The sequence below is a fragment of the Ruditapes philippinarum genome, unplaced genomic scaffold (assembly GCF_026571515.1).
Source record: "Ruditapes philippinarum isolate M1 unplaced genomic scaffold, ASM2657151v2 ctg9984_1_1_1_1, whole genome shotgun sequence".
Classification (NCBI taxonomy): domain Eukaryota; kingdom Metazoa; phylum Mollusca; class Bivalvia; order Venerida; family Veneridae; genus Ruditapes; species Ruditapes philippinarum.
Genome location: NW_026858100.1, coordinates 15,793 through 35,961, shown reverse-complemented (window position 1 = coordinate 35,961; position 20,169 = coordinate 15,793). Strand labels below are relative to the sequence as shown.

The 20,169-nt window shown below is 33.9% G+C and overlaps 1 protein-coding gene across 1 annotated transcript in view; it reads right to left on the bottom strand.

Annotated features, from left to right (window-relative positions):
- LOC132752093 (uncharacterized) overlaps positions 1-20,169 on the bottom strand; it is a 32,931-nt gene that overhangs the window by 11,973 nt on the left and 789 nt on the right. Inside the window, exons 3-8 of the mRNA XM_060742370.1 lie at positions 6,936-7,097; positions 5,503-5,529; positions 4,884-5,164; positions 4,643-4,729; positions 2,321-2,686; positions 925-1,010 (exon numbers count right to left, since the gene is read on the bottom strand). Coding sequence (XP_060598353.1) covers positions 925-1,010; positions 2,321-2,686; positions 4,643-4,729; positions 4,884-5,164; positions 5,503-5,529; positions 6,936-7,097 — 1,009 coding nt within the window. The remainder of the gene's footprint in view (positions 1-924; positions 1,011-2,320; positions 2,687-4,642; positions 4,730-4,883; positions 5,165-5,502; positions 5,530-6,935; positions 7,098-20,169) is intronic.

The following is a 20,169-nucleotide window of genomic DNA, read 5'->3' as shown; positions in this document are numbered from 1 at the left end:
ATGCTGGCATAGGTTTACAAAATAATTGTTTCAATTTTGAAAAAGAATAGTTCTAAATTGTATTTTAAATACTGTTTTTAAAGTTCACAAGATGAAATAAAATTAAATCTTACACAACAAACAAACAAATTTTCTTTTTATTTTATGCTTAAAGACAAGTTAAACGAAATTTCCTTAATATTAACGTTAATCTATTTTCCCCATTGGGAGCCTCATTTAGTCAAATTTCTCATTAAATACAAGAAGGCTTTGGCTGACAATCAACGTAAAATGACGCTGATATTATTCATTTTATAAAAAAATATGAATGATCGCTTGTTTTAATAATAAAAAACAAACAAATCTAGTAGGAGAAAAGGTCCAACCATCCTTCCATATTTCTGTTACTTTCTGTAAATTTATATTAGACCTGTCTTTGTAAATCACGGTGGTTAAATGTAAGCGGCCGCCATTTAATAAAGTTGTGTATTTCATGGGAGGAAGATAATTGTGTTTGATTCAGAGAATTATCATTTGTATTTGTTAGTCATACACCTTTTTAAAAGAAAGAAAACTTATTTGAGGATTGTAACAGACAATAAATAACTGTTTATTTATTGGCTGGTTACTGTCATTTCATGCCTTCGACCCTCAAAAGTCGAAGACACGATGGTATGCTCACTCGCCTTTGACTCTTGAGGGCGCGTAAAAATCTTAGTATCGGTACCCTATATGTATTGTGTCGTCGTGAGGCCACGATAAATAGCCAATTTATCGAGCATTAGACTTTCGGGACAAAGACATGAAGTCCTGATAAATTGGTCAATTATCGTGTCTTCGAATTTCGCATTTTAAGGCGAACACACAAAATATATCGTGTCTTCGTGTCGGCGTCCTGGAAAGACGACGACAAGTGAGCGTACAAATCCCAAAAGTTCAACTAACCTTCCATCAAATGTTAACATGTGGGGGTCACTTCTTGAGTAGCATTCCTTTCCTTGTAGTTTTGTTTGATTTATATCCAGTTCAACCTGTGAATGTTCGATAGAAATTTATATCGTACATGAAAATTATCAAATATACTACCAAAGATATTGTAGTGTGTCATTTTATAACAAAAAAAAAGACGACATTGGATTTCGTAAACAACAGTTCCCATTTTAAAGCAAGAGTCACATTTATAGCTTTAATTTAAATTGTTTATACAAGTTTAAGAGATTTGGATACAAAATTCAAATAAATACAAAAATAAGTTCTTCTACTGCCTCTTGTGCCCAGCGCTATGTATTTTGAATCATTAAGCAAAAATAAATTGACCAAGCTCCAAAGTGAGAACAAGAATATCGCTCAAATTTTTCCCGAAGTTGAACATTTGTAAATGTATTTAATGCACTTAGTAAAAAAGGTTGTTATCTAAATATACGTTCTGCATCCGTGACCTTGGTCCTAGTGATCTCTTACTCCATCAAAAGTTAAAGAAGAACACAAGGTATCTCAAGTATAGAAGACATCAGTAAATTGATAAAAGCTGCATGAGCAATTGCAAAATATATTTTTATTGGTCGCGTTATATTGACCTTGGCCAAAATGACCACCACCTATCTTCCGCCAAAAGTTAGTTGCAATATCGACCAACACATACTAAATACGAAAGACATGAATGTTTGTCTGAATAAGCAAAAGTTAGAAAGAAATTTTAAGCACAAATCACCTTTAGAATGACCCGATCGGTCATAGTTACAAACCCCCCGAGATAAGGTCAAAACAATTATGAAAGAGATCAATGAATACAAACTACAGATCATAAACAAAGGTGTACCAAGCACCATTAAGTATTATAAAGTATTATCAAACAAGCTAGCATTATAAATTTTGTAAAAACGTTCAGACGTTGTACTCTAGACAAACATTATTATCTTGCTCAGTTAAATGAAAAATTCATATTATTTCACAACACCAATACCATAGCTATTATAATATAATATTATTTCACAACATCCCTAACATAGCAATTATAATATAACATTATTTCACAACACCACTACCATAGCTATTAAAATATAACATTATTTCACAACACCACTAACATACTGTAGCTATCAAAGTTCGCCAAAAATAGATTGCAATATAAAACTACTGTAACTATCAAAGTATTCAAGCTACCTCAGTTCTACAAAAAGTTTTTCAATATACCATAAACAAATTGCTTCAATAAAAGTTATCATAACATCAGTACATATGTTATTTCTATATCGCATTACAATTCCACTTATTATTTGTACCATACTATCTTCGAAAAATAATCAAATAGTCATTTTTATGTATAATGAAACAGACTTACTCGTACTGAAGCTGCTTGATAATTTGCGAAAAAACTGTGATCATGTTTAGTTCCGGTAACGAACACAACATCATATACCAAGCCCGATTGAAGCACTTGGCTCTTGCCGAATGTTGCTGTTATTGTAAAGGGTTTCAAACTGCCCTTTTCATAATCTTCTTTATAAAATCGGACACCACAAAAAATGCCTTCACTGTGGACACTATGACTAACTCTGTGGATTAGACAAGAATCGCGCGTTTTTGGAATGTATGTATTTACATCTAAAAAACATTCTCCATGTGGACATCCAAACGGAATGGTTAATTTTAGAAATATTGTTTTCGTCTCACTGTCCTTTAAACGCACTGAGGATATATTAGCGACCTGAAATATAAGATTTAAAAAAAATATATTTTTCTATATTCATAGATTGCTTTAAAATTCAACTTAAAAGACAAAGATGTATATACAGGTATACATTTAGACAAATAAATATGCTTGTTATTATAAATAGCCACACATATGCCTGTGATTTCAACAGATCAGATTAGATAGAAGTAATAATAAAAAAAACTTTTCAAAACGTTTCCATATTTCTGTGGTTAAAATTCCTGTATCTGTACCTAACAATAACTTACACAGGGCTGTCTTCCTCTAATGTACATACGAAGTCTACTTGAATCATATTTTCGCGGAATAAAATTATCGTATGTGTCTTTATAAATTCCAACAAAATTGTGTTACTACAAATAACGATTGCTGGCGGCATCCATTTTTGCGTATCGAATTTAATTAATCTCATTTACAGCCTTAATTCATTGGAATCAGTCTACAAACATTGAAATGCATATTCTTCACTTCAAAATACGACATTACTCAAACGAAAAGTAGTAAATTGTTTATTGTTTTGTGAACAGCGAATTCGAAAATAAGTGACAGTAAACATTTATAATAGCTACAATGCTGTAACATTTGGAAAGGATTATTGTTTTTAGGATAGTATATCTGGCCAACATTTTTTTTTACTCATTTCGTTGTAAAACAATTGGGGCATTAACAGTCCAGGTCATTGCTCAATTATTTTCAGATATGATAATTCGTCTAGAGGTCTGTCCCAGGCACGCTTATTCTCATTATGGCAAAGTTGCGCAACAAGAGGTCGCAAACTTAAAGTTCTATTTTTAGAAAAGATATAAGATTTTATATGCTTTGCCTAAAATTATACAGGTTGCATGTACTTGGTTGAAATGTTATATAAAAGGGATTTTCTCAGTTTATTTATCATTATCTGCTGTTGACAAGTTTATAGAATAGTTAATCAAAAGTTAGCGTATACCAAGTTGCACTGTTTTTTTTACAAAATTGAAATGACTTCTTCAGCGACAAATGACTGCAAATCAAAACATGCAAAAGGTCAGATATCAATGTACAATCAAAATCAAGTTCATCGTTGATTAAGTTTTTTTTTCAAAGTGGAGCTTGAATGTAGTAAATAAGCTTCGGACCCTTTTTCAACAATTCATGTTTGTATTGATTACTTTATCACTTATTGAGTATCTGTATCCTGCGAATTTGTAAGATGCAATGTTGAACAAATGTATGCTATTGAGTTAACATTCATATTTATGTATTTTTTACTGCACATGTTTGTATTGCACAACAGGCTGTATACCTGAATCACTTGTGCACCATTTTGAATATTGTTGAGGCACGTCAGCATGCGCAACATTCAGGTCGTCCAAGGAGTCGTCCAGACTAATTTCCGCCAGTGGGTCACTCGCCAGTCCAGTTTTTCCCATAAATATTGCTAGCTGCATGCGCTTTTTGTTGGGGTTCTTTGAGTTTATTGGAGTTGAAGAGTGGTTGTTGAGTTGAGTTGTTATAGTTTAAGTGTTAAATTTGCTTTTAGACTGTTGCTAGTATATAAGTATGATGCCTATTATTATTTTAATTGATTTTATACTCATGCTTTAAATTGAACTTAATCTATCCAGGCATAGGGTTCAAAATGATAGATATTTTCAGCGAAAACGTGTTTAGACAAATTTCTGTTAAAACAGAGTAATTTCGTAACAATATCGCCAAGCACTATTTTATGACCTAATGAACCGTGTATGGAAATGTTGCTGCTTCTTTAACTTCGGAACACCTCGCCGATTACTCGAATCTGAGAGACTGGCGGAAATAGCCGATATGTTGCTTCTGTTCGCTGGTGCCATTCGACAAATTAGAAGTTCTTACTTTCCTGTCATTTGAACAATTTTATAAATCTGCTACAGCTTTAAAAAGACCTCTCGCATGCTTCCTTTTACAGAAGATTTTAGCGACCCGTTATTGTACCTGTATTCCAAAAAACCTTGCGGCGCTGTTTCTTGAATGACTGTACATGCCGTCAGAACCATTTCTTGCCTTGACTGTACATCCAAGCTAAAAGTGGATAAATCATAATACCTTTCTTTTATTTTTTTAATTCTAAGGTAGAATTTTGACATGTCATTAGATACGTAACAGTTTAGAAAAATTGCAATAAAGTAAATACTATTTATTCCAAAAATAGACAGTAAAATACATAAAACTTTACCGTAAATCCTGGTGTATTGATATTGTTTGACTTTAAATGGTGCTCTTTAAGTGATGTCTTGCTTCTGAAATCTGTTTGACCAAAATATCTGACGGAAGCTGTTTTGTATAGTGACCCGATTAACGATGTGCCGCTAAACAAACTCCACTCGACGACATATTGAAGATCTGTTCCTTTAGGCGGTAAAATATCGCAGTAGAATTCTAGAGAGACCTTGTATTTCTTAACAACCTCGACATTGACTATTGGATTAACACTAGATATATCAGGAGGACCACTGCCTAAAATTACAAGTGACTGCTATAAATGAGTTTTTAAGATGCTTGCAGATTAGATATGAGTGATATTTTACTTGTGTTTGATAGTTTAAAGTAGAAAAGATATGTTTATAACATTTACACTCAAGTTGGTTTTAAGAAAATAAATCTTACGACGTGAAAAACATTTGTGCTTCAGAAAATGAGAGAATATTAAAATTCAATGCACAGCTTAATTACATCTATTTTTGGCATTAATGTTGTCACAATGGTAGAGATGATGTCCTAAATCGTATTTGTTTTAAGGACTTGTAATAAAAGGAGTCACGTTTTTATAAATAGCAATTTATGAAGAAACATACCACTTTTCACATTGCCATCTATAGGTTCTGCAAAACAAACAATGTTCTTTTTCATCAAAAGTGAATAGTTTACATATATTTACAAGTGCTGGCATATCACTCAAATTATTAAAACTGATAAGCCATAGATAAATGAAGTGTAATACAAATATATTTAACTATCTATGAAGACTCACCTGTTTGTTAGCAAATCGATCTGTATGAATGTATTGCCAATAAAAAGTAAATACACAAAAAATACGCAGATAGGACATTTTAAAATGATTAAAACACACAAGGACCAACAATATACACACAATAAAAAGAACACATTTGAAACTCTATTAGATCTCCTTCCTTTTAAAATTTCATTTCATTTAGGTTTGCACACTGTTTTCTCGTTTAGGGCACAAGCAATCTTTTTCTTATGTTCCATCAGATGCGTTTCATGGTATTGCACTTACGTGTCGCATTGAACCATTAATGAAAACCGTCTTAAGTGACGGGACAGTAGATTGCACTTTCAACTACCGTCTAAAAACATTCTTAATAAAACCAAGTCTGCAACTTATTTAATTATGACGTTTTTTCACTATGTCAAGGGCAATAACTCTTAAAAACCAGAAAAAAATGAAGTGAGACCCTAAGTGCACAACTTCATATCCTGAGCACTATTCCTGTAAAGTTTCATGACTCTTGGTCAAACACTTTTTTTTAGCTATGTGCGACAAAAGTTGACGATTGCAAAATTTTACTAAGTCAAGGCAAAATAACTAGACCAGTACTAAAATCATCCACACAAAAATACCCAGGTGCACAACTACACATGCTGATCAACATTCCTGTAAGGTTTCATGACCCTAGGTCAAATATTTATTGAGCTACATGCGACACAAATTGGAAATTGCAAATTTTTACTAAGTCAAGGACAATAACAAAACATAATAAATCCACAAGGGAAACCCCATATGCACAACTACACATGCTGAGTAACATTCCCTTCAAATTTCGTTGTACAATACACATTGATAAAATGGTCATTTTTGTTATAACAGGTCCAGTAACATTGTCCCCTTTGACCTAAAAATATGTGTTACTGGAAAACCTTACCAAGCTACAACTTCAGACAAAGTTTTAAATTTTTTTTTCAATTTTAATTGTGATAAAACGATCAGTTTGTTTTGCTATAGGTCCAATTGGACTCGACTTTCCATAATTGACGTGAAAATGAATTTGGTCGAGTGTAACAAGGTACCTCTTCGTACAAATTTTAAAGTTCCTTGTCTAGCAGGAAGTATTCTTCATGTCAAGTAGAGATCCGGCTGGTTTACGAATGGTCGGTGGTTCTACTAAGGCATAAGCATATCCTTATAATAATGCACGTAGTAGAACCTAGAATCTTAATATACAAGTAAAGATAGATAAAAACAACAAAAAATAAATGAAATGCTAACGTATACAATAAGCTTCTGAGCAGGCTGTAGTTGGTGAAAGATGAAAAACGTAGCCTTTGCTACATTTTTTTGCTTGAATCGTTGTTTTCTCTGAACATGTTTTTCCGGGACCTTCGTTTAGGCATACTTCAACATCTTTAGTGCCATTTTTAGGTAATTTATCTGAAAAGAGTGAAACAGTTCAATGCTTTGTCCGGAGTATCACATGAATACACTTGTAGAATGTATCTTTGTTTCACAATGTATAAGAGTTTTGCAAGATTACAATTTTGTATAGCATAGTTCAATAACAAAATTTGTAAATACTTCTTGTTCTCTATATTCATTGACCACTGACATAAACTCTCATACAAATACTAAGCGAACGTAATCTGAAAAATTATGATTTAAGTTTCTTTACAAACACTCTATATTATGAAACAAAACGCATATCATTACCAGTGTGGAGATGGGAAACTTAATCTGTTGTTCCTGATCCAATTATTTTTCCAATCTCTTGCATCAATTACCTTTGTATGTTATTTTATGGTACCTTTTGTCTGTGTTTACAAATAAACTACGCACATAGAAGAAACCTTGCTACTGGTTTTGCTACTGTTTCTATGCATTGTTTATATTGTCAATGGAATAATTTTCCGGGACCAGTATTTGACAATAGCCTTCCCGAGTATAAAATACGAAAATTCGAAAAACAAGATCAACAAAGAAGGATGGCATTCAATGAATGCATCCCATTTCACGTAGAACGGCTAACAGCATAATTACTACTAGGGTGTTTAAACCGTTTTTTATTTAGATAATGCGACATTTGGTTACATTGATATTATAGATAATCGATGTACGCAAAACAAATAGAGTTTGTGTACTTAAATAAATGATAAAGTATCAACATCCCCCGTCAAAGGGAAGTTGAATCAAACTAATTCTTTCAAAATAGAGAAAAACAGAATCCCTAAAGTTTGAGGTATGGATCTCGATAGAGACACTATTTAGCTTTGATATGCAATTGTGACCATCACCTTGATGCTAATGCCTATGTGTTGCGCATGACACATTGTTTTGATATGATGATTTTTTGTACAAACTTATTTTAAATACAATTTAAATACCTTTGATAATAGAAAGTTTGTGAACCGGGAGCAAAGCAAGCCTATAATAAACAATGTTAAGCTTAGAGATTTACCTTGGATGTAGGGGTATGGATGTTGACACGCCATATATGGTTAACATATATGACAAGTTATTTCAAATGGAGAAAACTTGAATCCCAAAAGAAAGATCAACATGGCAAAACTGGAACCACCCAAGTTGAAAAGGGCCAAATACAAGAAACTAAAAATACCATCTAAAATGTATACACAACAATAATGTCGTGCTGAAAGATCTTAAGAGTCAAAATATTACGTCACTGATTAAATGTACGGGGCGCCACACGGCACAAATAACACATACGTGACAATGAAAGTGAGTAAAGCAGAATCCCTAAAGAAAGCCCAACACAGCAAATTTGTAAATGTTGCAGGCTCGGTTTGATTGAGCCTGTTCATGGATGGAACTGGAAAGTGCAAGTTACCGTCCACGCCCTCTAGCACCGACTTAAGCAGAATTATACACAAAAATGGTGAAATTTTGAATTTAGAAACATCCGCACATGTGTTCATACGGCGGTTATCATGGAACCTTCAATGAGACACAGTAGTGTCATTCCATGAAAAGCGGCGTATGGTCCCCAAGTAAAAGATGGTGTGCCCAAAACGAGAAAACAATGGGCGGAACTAAATAAAATGGATTTTTAAAGGGGATCTGAGGTTATGAAACCTGCATATCACAGACAAGGCGCCAAAAGACAAATATAAAAAGCAGGCAACTCACCTAAGGGTGATTATACAGTAATCAAGTAGGAATACTGGAACCACCCAAGTTGAAAAAGGCCAAATACAAGAAACTAAAAATACCATCTAAAATGTATGCACAACAATAATGTCGTGCTGCAAAAATATAACATCATTGATTAAATGTACTTTTTACAGCCGCCAAATCCTATCATAGAGGAAACAGTTTATGGACCGGACGCAAAGCAGGCGCCTTTCCTTGTTGATCTTGTTTACCATATTTTATAAGAGATCACGTTAAGATTGAACTTTTACGGTTGACATTATTCTTGGAAGCCGTGGTCTTGGTGCTGGGCATGACATGTCTTATTATGGTGAATGTTTGTGCTAAGTGATTCAATACCCCTGGATGAAAAAAAAAGCTATGAACAGGACTCTGATTATTTCACGGCGTCTCAACGCCGTGATATTGTGATGGGTAGTTTTCGGTAGCATGGGCAAAAGTCACGTGACAAAAACCTTTCGATTTCTACAGCCGACATTTTATTGTTTTTACGTAATCATTGTACAGCCCATTTCCGTGAAAAGTTACATAGAAACAGTTTTTTTTTCAAAACCATATAGAATCTAAACAGTATTTTTATCAACACACAAAATATCAGCGTTTTATATTAACACATTTCCGGACATCCTTTCGACATGCTTGAGAAATTCGCCTTGAATGGATTATGTATGGTGGCTGATTAACGCCATCCAAATATTTTCGCGTCTTCGCCTCAAAATGCGAAAACACAAAGGGACGACATATTTTGACTAATGTGTTCTCATGTCAGATCTATGTCTCTCTCGGAGTGAATCTTTTCACATGTAAAATGTCTTTGAACATTACATTCCTAAGTTTCTATATTTGCAATTAAGAACTTAAATTGTCTTCTTTTTTAGCTCACCAGAGCCGAAGGCTCAGGGTGAGCTATTAGTATCAAAGGGGGATACTCCGGCGTCCGTCGTCCGTCGTCATGCGTCAACAATCATCTTCTTCTCTGAAACTGCTGGGCAGATTTAACTAAAATTTGGTCTGTAGCATCCTTGTGATAGTCACACTTAAATTTGCTCATGTCATTTCAATTGGCCCCTTTTAGGGTTCAGCAGAGCTAAAAATAGAAAAACCTTTAAACATCTTCTACTACAGAACTAATGGATGGATGATCACCAAACTTTGTCTGTAGCATCCTTAGGTAGTCTTTTATCAAGTTTGCTCATATTAATTTGATTGGCACTAGGGCTAAAAATGGAAAAACCTTTAGACAATTCTTCTACAGAACCAATTGATGGATGATCACCAAACTTTGTCTGTAGCATTCTTGGGTAGTCTTTTATCAAGTTTGCTCATATTAATTTGATTGGCCCCTTGTAGGGGCTGCTATAGCTAAAAATAGAAATACCTATAAACGTCTTCTTCTACAGAACTAATTGATGGATGATCACCAAACTTTGTCTGTAGCATCCTTAGGTAGTCTTTTATCAAGTTTGCTCATATTAATTTGATTGGCCCCTTTTAGGGGTCACTATGGCTTAAAATAGAAAACCTTTAGACATTTTCTTCTACAGAACCAATTGATGGATGATCACCAAACTTTGTCTGTAGCATTCTTGGGTAGTCTTTAATCAAGTTTGCTCATATTAGTTTGATTGGTCCTGTTAAAGCTAAAGCTTAAATGCACTAGCATTTCTTTAAATTAAAGTTTAAAGATATTCTAAGCTCTAATTTTAATATAAAAAAAAATATTGACAATGGATACACAGTCTCCTTATAAATATAAATATGAAATACACGTGTTTTGACTTCACACAAAGTAGATATGTTATGTTTTAAACTCTTAACACTATTCGTGGTCACAGTATAAATATAATGATAGTGTCATTACAAAAACTTTTTTTTTCTTTTTTTTATAGAAAAGACCATCTTTACATTGCCTCTAATAGCATATGCAGTTTCCTGTACATAGTATATTCATTCTTTTATCCAAATAAGACATTTTCAGCAAGAATTTCATAAATTTCATTGGCTTGGGTCATGACCTGTTTATGATGTGTACATATATTTCAGCTCTGGAATTCGGACTACTGCATCATTGTAAGGTCAGTTGTAGGTCATTAACCAGGAAAAAAATAGGCCTAAAGAAACATAAAATTTGTTTCTCCTGTACTTTACTATCAAAGATGAGTTTATCTGCTCAATTCTCTTATTGAATTTTGTAAAAAATTGTAATTTTTTCATTTTTTGTTGTTGAATTAACAAGGGACAAGGGGTTTAATTTCTGTTTCTGAATTGAATTTTGATATAAACTGGCTTACTTTTGATATATTTGATATCGCTTTACCTACTTTTTTTGTCTTTTATGTACAGACTTGAAATTTGGACTATGTGTGTAATTTGTGTAATTTTTGATGTTGAATTCAATTTTGATACCAGCTGACCTACTTTAGGTATTACTGACATCATTTGACCTACTGTCTTGTAATTTGACATTCAGATTTTAAATGTTGACCAGGTTTGTAAATTCTGATGTCGAAATGAATTTTGATATCAACTGACCTACTTTTGATATTTTTGATATAATTTGACTTTCATTCTTGTGTTCTTGACATACAGACTTGAAATTTGGACTAGGGTGTAATTTCTGATGCTGAATTGAATTTTGATATTAACTGGCCTACTTTTCATATTTTTTACAATGTTTGACCTATTGCTTTTTTTTGAGGTACAGTTATGTTACCATACAGAATGTATATAAAAAAAATTGTCCCAAACTGTGAACTTCAAACAACTACACCTTACATGTTTTGCATGTGACATTTTGTGTTTTCATTCAAAATAAGTTTTTAAAAAAATTGTCCAATCAAAATTAATCCTGCTCTAGTGGTCAGTTGTTCTGCATTTATTCTACATAGTCTCATAGGAACACACTTGCAACATACATATTTTAACAAATCCTTTCCAAAATATAAGGGCAAAATATTACAATTTTTATAGTGAATAATGAAATTATGGGTTAGATGAGTCATCTAGGGCCATCTTAGTGGTCCTATTGTTTATTATGAAGAAAAAAAGCTAAAACAATCAGTGTTGTGAAAGTATATTACTAAAGGAGCAAGTCAAAGTTGATCGAGCTGAACTGCCGAAAGAGCTGGACTTGCCTTTCAGCAAGTTCTTTTGAAAATTAATTTCCAACACTGAAAAACAGTTGTTTTTGGTGAGCGACTCAGGGCCATCATGGCCCTCTTGTTTAATAATTTCATTTTTCTTGCGCAATTCTCTAAAATGAGACTTGGTTTTTCTATATGCGTTTCACAATTAACATTCACCATACCAGGTTGTAAAATAACTTAATTTGGTCCTTAAATCAGTTTTTACCACAACATCAAACTTCATTCAGAATTCATGTCACGTTATTGAGAGCAAAATTCTGAGTTTCCTTTAGATATGAGCAAGAAAATGTTTATTACCCCCCGCCGAAAAGACAATATAGAATTAATCTCCATCCGTCCGTCTGTCCTCCGTCCGTCACTCTACATTTTTGTCCGGAGGATATCTCAAAAAGTATCAATTTGAAACTTCATAGGTGGAGGTATCAACTTGAAACTTCATTTGTGGATAAATCATATTTAGGAAAAGTGCAGTGCACAAGAATGATAACTCTACGCTGCATATTTATTTCATTGTTGCCCTTTGTTATTCTTCAAACTCAATTTTTGTCCACAGCAAAAAGCCTTTGAGATATCAACATGAAACTTCATGTGGATAGATCTCACTCAGGAGGTGTGCAATGCAAGAGTGATAACTGTACCATTTCTAAATTTTGAGTTATTGCTCTTTGTTATTTTTCATACTTAATTTTTCACCCGAGCGGAGCATAAATTAACTAAAAAAACAAACTTTGAGATGTCAATGTAATCTTCATAGGTAGATAGATCTTTTTGAGGATGAATGTTGTGCGAAAGAATGATAACTCTAACCTTTATAATTTTTGAGTTATTGACATTTGTTATTTTCTTACTTTTTGTCCGGAGAATATCTAAAAAAGTGGTAGAGGTAACAACTTGAAACTTCATAGGTGGATAGCTCTTTTTGATGAGAAGTGCAGCACACTAGAATGATAACTAACCGTGCATTATTTTTCAGTTATTGCCCTTTGTTATTTTTCATACTTAATTTTGTCCAGGGTATAACTACAAAAGCCTTTGAGATATCTACATGAACCTTCAAAGGTGGACAAATCTCACTCAGGAGTTGAAGTGCAAAAGAGTGATAACTCTACCCTTCATAATTTTTAGTTATTGCCCTTTGTTATTTTTCATACTAATTTTTTCACCTCAGTGGAGCATATCTCTGAAAAAGTCTTTGAAATGTCAACATGAAACTTCATAGGTGGATAGATCTTTTTGAGGAGGAATGTTGTGTGCAAGAATGATAACTCTATCCTTTATAATGTTTGAGTTATTGCCATTTGTACTTTTTGTCCGGAGCTTATCTAAAAAAAATGTAAGAGGTAACAACTTGAAACTTTATAGGTGGATAGATCTTATTGGGGAGCATTGCAGCACACTAGAATGATAACATACCGTGCATTGTTTTTTCAGTTATTGCACTTTGTTATTTTTCATACTTTATTTTTGTCCAGGGTATAACTACAAAAGCATTTGAGATTTCAACATGAAACTTCATAGGTGGATAGATCTTACTCAGGAGGTATGCAGTGCAAAACAGTGATAAATCTACCCTTCATAATTTTTGAGTTATTGCCCTTTGTTATTTTCCATACTAAATTTGTCACCTGAGTGGAGCATATCTCTGAAAAAGTATTTGAAATGTCAACATGAAACTTTATAGGTGGATAGATCTTATTGGGGAGGAATGTTGTGCGCAAGAATAATACCCTTTATATTTTGTTAGTTATTGCCATTTGTTATTTTTCATACTTCTTGTCCGGAGCTTATCTCAATTATTATTAATTGAGCCTTGATTTTAAACTAAATGTGTCTGTATTTCTTACCATCATTTACTGGTTTTAGATTATCATTATTGTTTAATAGGTTTACTTAATTAATGTTGTTCATTATGTCTTATATATATATGGTTATGTTTTATCGGATTTATGTAAAGCACTCTTGAACATTTATTATTTATGAAAAGAGTGCTATAGAAATGTGGTATATAATAATAATAATAATAATAATAATAATAATAATAATAATAATAATAATAATAATAACAATAATAATAATAATAATAATAATAATAATAATCATCATCATCTCAAAAAGGTGTTAGAGGTATCAACTTGAAACTTATTAGGTGGATAGATCTCATTGAGGAGGAGTGCAGCACACAAGACATTTAACCTACCGTGCATTATTTTTCAGTTATTGCCCTTTGTTATTTTTCATACTTAATTTTGTCCATAGCATAACTACAAAGGCCTTTGAGATATCAACATGAACCTTCATAGGTGGATAAATCTCACTCGAGAGGTATGCAGTACATAAGAATGATAATTATTCTGCTCTACTACATATAAACATGGCTCTTGTAACAAGTTACATGATTATGATATTTTAAAACCTTCTGAACAAGTTAACATGTCAATTCAAAACAATGCTATTTGGAGATACCTTATCAATATATTTAACTGGGTTTTTTTTGTTGTTTTTTTTGTGTGGAGGTTGGTTTTTTTTGTTGTTGTTGTTTTTCGCCGTGACAATCATATTGCTGCATTTCCCAGCAATTTTTCACTTGTACCATACATTAGACAATGATGACATTTCATTTCCATATGCCTTGGAAGTAGGGGTCTGGATCTTGCACACGACATATTGTCTCATTGTGCTGAGCATTTGTGCAATGTTATTGAAAAAAACTCTTCTTTGATGAAAAGTCAGAAAGCAGACTGTTACATGTCATGTTAAGCTTTGACATCTATGTGTAACTTTGATAGCACAATAAGGATGGTCTAGATGTTGCGCATGACGGTCGTTTTATTATAAATGGTGAATAGTTGTGCCAAGTTATTTCAAAATCCCTTGATAGATGAAAAGGTTATGGATCTGACACGCAAACAAATGCTTTGCATTAGACATTGTTTTCTTTTGATCTGCAAGTGGGGCATTTGCAGGTAGAGGTTTATCAGTTGCGCATGACTCCTCTTCATATTATGATGAACATTTGTGCCAAGTTATTTCAAAATCCCTTGATGAGTGGCTGGTTCGAATTGTGACCTTTTTCCTTATGGCCCTCCTAAAAGTCGGATGACAAGAATTTAATTAGATTTATGACACACACAATCTGAGTAATGATAAGTCAGTGAAAAAGACAATTATTCATCCAAATCTCTTGAAACAAAGATCAATACACAATCATCCGCAACTTTTGGGGTCCAATAGACACCAAAGCCATACAAATTGAACTTTCTGTTAAAAGCTGTGCTAACATTAAACAGTGAATCGGGCCTATTAAGAAATAAGAAGTTGTATGTTTATATTAAATAACTTGAGGGTCTTAACATTGGTTGTGTTCTGGTAAATAAAACATATGTAAAAAAAATCATATATATTTACATTTTAGATATTTGCTAAATTGATTCTTGAATTAGTTCCACAACTTCCTATTGTTCTTAATAACCATTTGAATTGTTGTAGTCTTGCAGCTGATTTCTTTTTTTACTTTAAGTTTATGCTTATCATCGACTATACACCGACTGTAGCAGACGACAAGATACAAACGAGGACTTACATATGTTAACTATATGCAGTGAATATTCACTTGAGTGGCTCTACGATTACAATTCAGAAAAGTCCGGCGCCATTGTGTTTAACAACCGTAACAAGCACCCAGCAGAAAAAGTGTGGACATTAGGGTCACAATACGTAAATGAAGTTGACGAATACACACACATTGGGATTATCTGTGATAAACATTCATCTTCAAAGAAATTCATTCAAGATGCGTGTTCAAAACTCAAAACCTACTTAAGCATCGTGAACAGTGGTCTACACCCGTAAGGTCTTAATCCGTTGACATACAAACCTATATATGCATCGGTAGTTATACCCAAGACTATGTATGGCTGTGAATTACTAAATAGTTATTCCAAAACTGATATGAACTTACTTGAACGTTCGCATAGATTTTGTATTGGGACTCAAAGGAAAAACAAACACGAACTACAGTCTAGCTAGATATAGAATCATTTGAAACTATAATAGACAGTAGAAAATTAACATTCTTTGGCCAACTCTGTCGACTACCGACTCGATATATGGCTAAGACTGTCTTCTTGAATCGATATTTGAACTGCGACGAACAAATAATGGGGTTTATTCCAGATGTCTACAGGATTCTAGTGGAATACAACCTATTACATGTGTTACAAACATACACCTCAACCGGAAGATTTCCATCTAAATGTCAGTGGAAAAATGTGATAAAAAGATGTGTCGCGATGCCTGCTAAATATGAAAGAGTTTCTCCCCTCAGGTCAACAATCCATTTGCACTATTCTCTCGTGAAAAATGTTCAGTATCGTGGACCATGTTCTAAACTTTTGAGTGAAATGATAATTCGACAAACACTTTGGTCCTACATGTTTGAAACTATGGGGATTAATGCGTATGCAGAATGGATAATGTGTGCTCCAGAAAGACAGACGGACCAGATTACAGCGTTGGCGTCTAATCAAGCGACTTGCGGCCAGTACACACTCTTGAAAATGCTCCATAACATGTTTAGAAATACATTTTTATATTCTATAATTTGGACTGTGTAATGTATATTCATGAACCTATATGTTCGCATTTAATGCTATACTTGTATGATAAGGTTACATGTACATGATTTAAGACAAACGATATTGTATTAGCATTTGTACCAAAGTGTCAAATATTTTATGTCATTTCAGAAGCCTATACTTTTCTCGATTCGACCAGCATAGGCTATCGTTTAATATGGCAGACCTGATACCATAAAATGTGCCTAACATAGACCAAGTTCTTTTCGGCTTTAAGATAAGACATAATGTTGTATTTTAAAAGAAGTACACGAATCTATATGCAAAAATCGTAAACAGTTATTCAAAGTCAAAATGCAATAACAAAGTAGCAGTAATAGTAATATTTCTATACTAGCATTAATTCATATTGTTCAATTCTCTTAATATTGATTTATTGTACATTTTTACTGCACTCGTATACTATGAAAGAAACAACAATTTTCCAAACTTGTCTCTCCATGCCAAGATAAACAAGCAATTATCATAGTATTGCAAGCAATCCATAAGTTCCCTACCGGTTAGAACCCCAGCAACATTCTGAAGGGCCATTGGCCATTCACTTATGTTTCTAATTTAAGTTCATTTGTTGAAAAAGTTCTTTAAAAGTGTTCACAGAAAACAGTTTTTATGTACAGACAGACAGACGGACTGAAGGACACTCTAAAGCCATAACAACTATAATTTTAAACATACGAAAAAAAGAAAAAGACGTGCATAATCTCCATACTGCCATCTATCCAAATATTTTTCCTATTAATATCTTCAGTAATTTTTGCGTTATCACGGGATCCAGTTTTGTGGACGGACTGACTGACTGACTGACGGACGGACGGACAGAGGGTAAACCTAAAGTCCCCTCCGGTAAACCGGTAGGGGACTAATTAAAGCATAATGTTTTCAATTCTGATAATAAATGACTTCTAAATATCCAACCCAAAGCTCTATTACCATTTAAAATTTATTGTTAAATACATTAATGAGCCGCGCCATGACAAAACCAACCTTTTTGAGATGACAAGCCATCAGCATGGATCTAGACCAACCTGCGCATTCTATGCTTAAACTTTAACAACGAGTTATATGCATCCTTTTGTGGAGAGAAGCTTTATGTAATTCAAACACCTGATGGCTTATGCTCATAATATTACATATGCATATATTTTTTACTATTATTAGGAAACCTGAACGTGGTTTATGTACGTTGTATATTATGTCAATGTCTTTATACTTGTATATTCTGTATGTAGATATGTCTTTCTCTTAAAATTTGGAGAAATAATCTATCTACTAAATTCGTAAAAATTCTTACTTCACACGAGCTTATTATACATAATACATATACTTGACAGTCAATAATCTTTATGTGGGGTCAAGCAAACAAAATTGTCAATATGGAGGTATGAAATTTCCGACATGGGTAAAACCTAACGGAAACACCAGTTTGATATGCAAGAAATTATTATACAAATAAATAATAAAAATGCAGTCTCGTTAATATTTATAAACATTCAAACATGTTTTTATTGTCAAGATAACGAATATAGGAATAAAGGTTAGATTAAGACTCATTATAGGCCTGGTCACACCGCGAGAACTTTGCTGGAGCGTTCCTGGAGCGGTAAAAAGAATTCATCACCGCTCGTTACCGTTCATCAGAAGTTGGCCCCGTTAAGGCAACGCCGTATACGCTCGGTCACCGCTTATGGCCCCTCCTGCCGCTTCGAAAGTATTGAGCTGCTCAAAATATTGAGAGCGGATAGAAGCGGGCAATTAATTAACCGCTCCGGCAAAGTTCACCACCGCTCCAACAACGCAGCAGTCCAAGTTTGGTACCGCTAGACGTTAGTTCGTGGACGTTTGGGCCCGCTAGGCTAACGCAGAAATCTTGAACGCTGGACCCCCGCTGCTTAACCAGCCTTGCCCGGGCGGTGATTAAACGTTACACAAACTTTGGTGGAGCCGTTGTACGCGTTTTACAAGCGGCACGGGATTGTTGGAACAGTGTTGGGCTTTGAAGCAGCGATCAATTGCGGTGATAAACTTTGGTTTGGCGTTTGCATGGAGGTGTCGGAGCGGAACCAGAATTCAGCTATAATTACGGAGCGAAATGGATCAGGAGCCCATTTGGAATTGAGCTGCCGTTGAGTGCTACCTCATTTCCATCGAATTTGCTCAAAGTAACAGTAAAACTGGACTACCATGGATGTTGATAAACTATCTATGATTGGTGCACTAGTCCAGCAGCAGAATCAGAATCTCCTCAGATTGCACGATTTTCAAGCTGTTGAGAGAGAAGAAGGAGAGACAGAAATGTGTGGGTCAGACAGTGGATACTGAGAAGGCCTGAACATGGACTGTATGACAAGCTGATGGTGAAGCTGAGGGATGATCAAAGCGATCCGTTCAGCATCGTAGTCAAACGCCGCTCTTGCAGCACTCCCGTCACCGCTGAACCAACGCTCGCTACCGTTAAGCCAACGCTATTGAAACGCCGGCTTCAACGGTCTACCGCTAAGGCAACGCCCGTGTTTTCGATTTTTTTCCCATTTTGTGCGCGGTGACGAGTGTTGTCGAAATTCGGTCCCCTATCCCTACAGTTCAAGGAACGCTCCAGCAAAGTTCTTGCGGTGTGGCCGGGTCTATTGTTAGTAATAGGTCAAAATAAACCCAACTCGCCAGTAATATCAATTTAAACACATTAACATAAGTCAATTAAACATTTTCCTGATTAAAAAACTGTTTGCGCCGTCTTTGCTTGTTGATCTTGTTCATCATATTTTAGTTATATTGAGGCGTGCAGCATATACCACTTAAATACCTCTGTTCAACATTTAATTTTTGTATCAAACTCTGACTATTACGATAGAGATTTAAAATGATTCAATGTATTTATGACGGCGTGTGCCGGGTAACATAGGTAGCATTCTTTGAAGATCCTGTATGTTTTGTGATTGATATTGGTTTAGAATTTATAGAAAATAAATTTCTAATTACCTCCGTTTATTTACATGAAATGTTAAATTCGGTAATATCTTTATAAATAATGCTTATTGGAAATTACAATATCGACAAATCTTAATTTGAGCATCATATCTATGAAATAAAACCATGAAAGAAATTGTGTAACAGGATCTTTAAATTTCGATGAATGGATCAACTTTGGATGTAATTGGTTTTTATTTAGCATTGACACGCACAGTTACTTTTGTCAGACAAAATTTTAAAAGAAACTAGAAAACATTTGGTTAAACGTGCACATTTTTTAAATGAGCCAATCATAAGCGAATGTTAGTAAACTGTTAACAAGTATTGTCTAGATTAAGGTTAATTTTTACCAAAAATCAAAACATTATTAAAATGAGATGGCGACGCCATTTTGAAACGAACGTAACGTTAGGTTACAACGGGGAAAATATTATTTTAATATTTGTACATTATTATTGATTTTTCGGAAAAAAGAAATAAAAACTTGTCTCAATGCTTTACTTGATAAAAATTTAGATGAGTATACTACATGTATTATCATCTAATACAAAATTAGTAAATGCTTAAAATTTGATTGGACAAGCTACATGT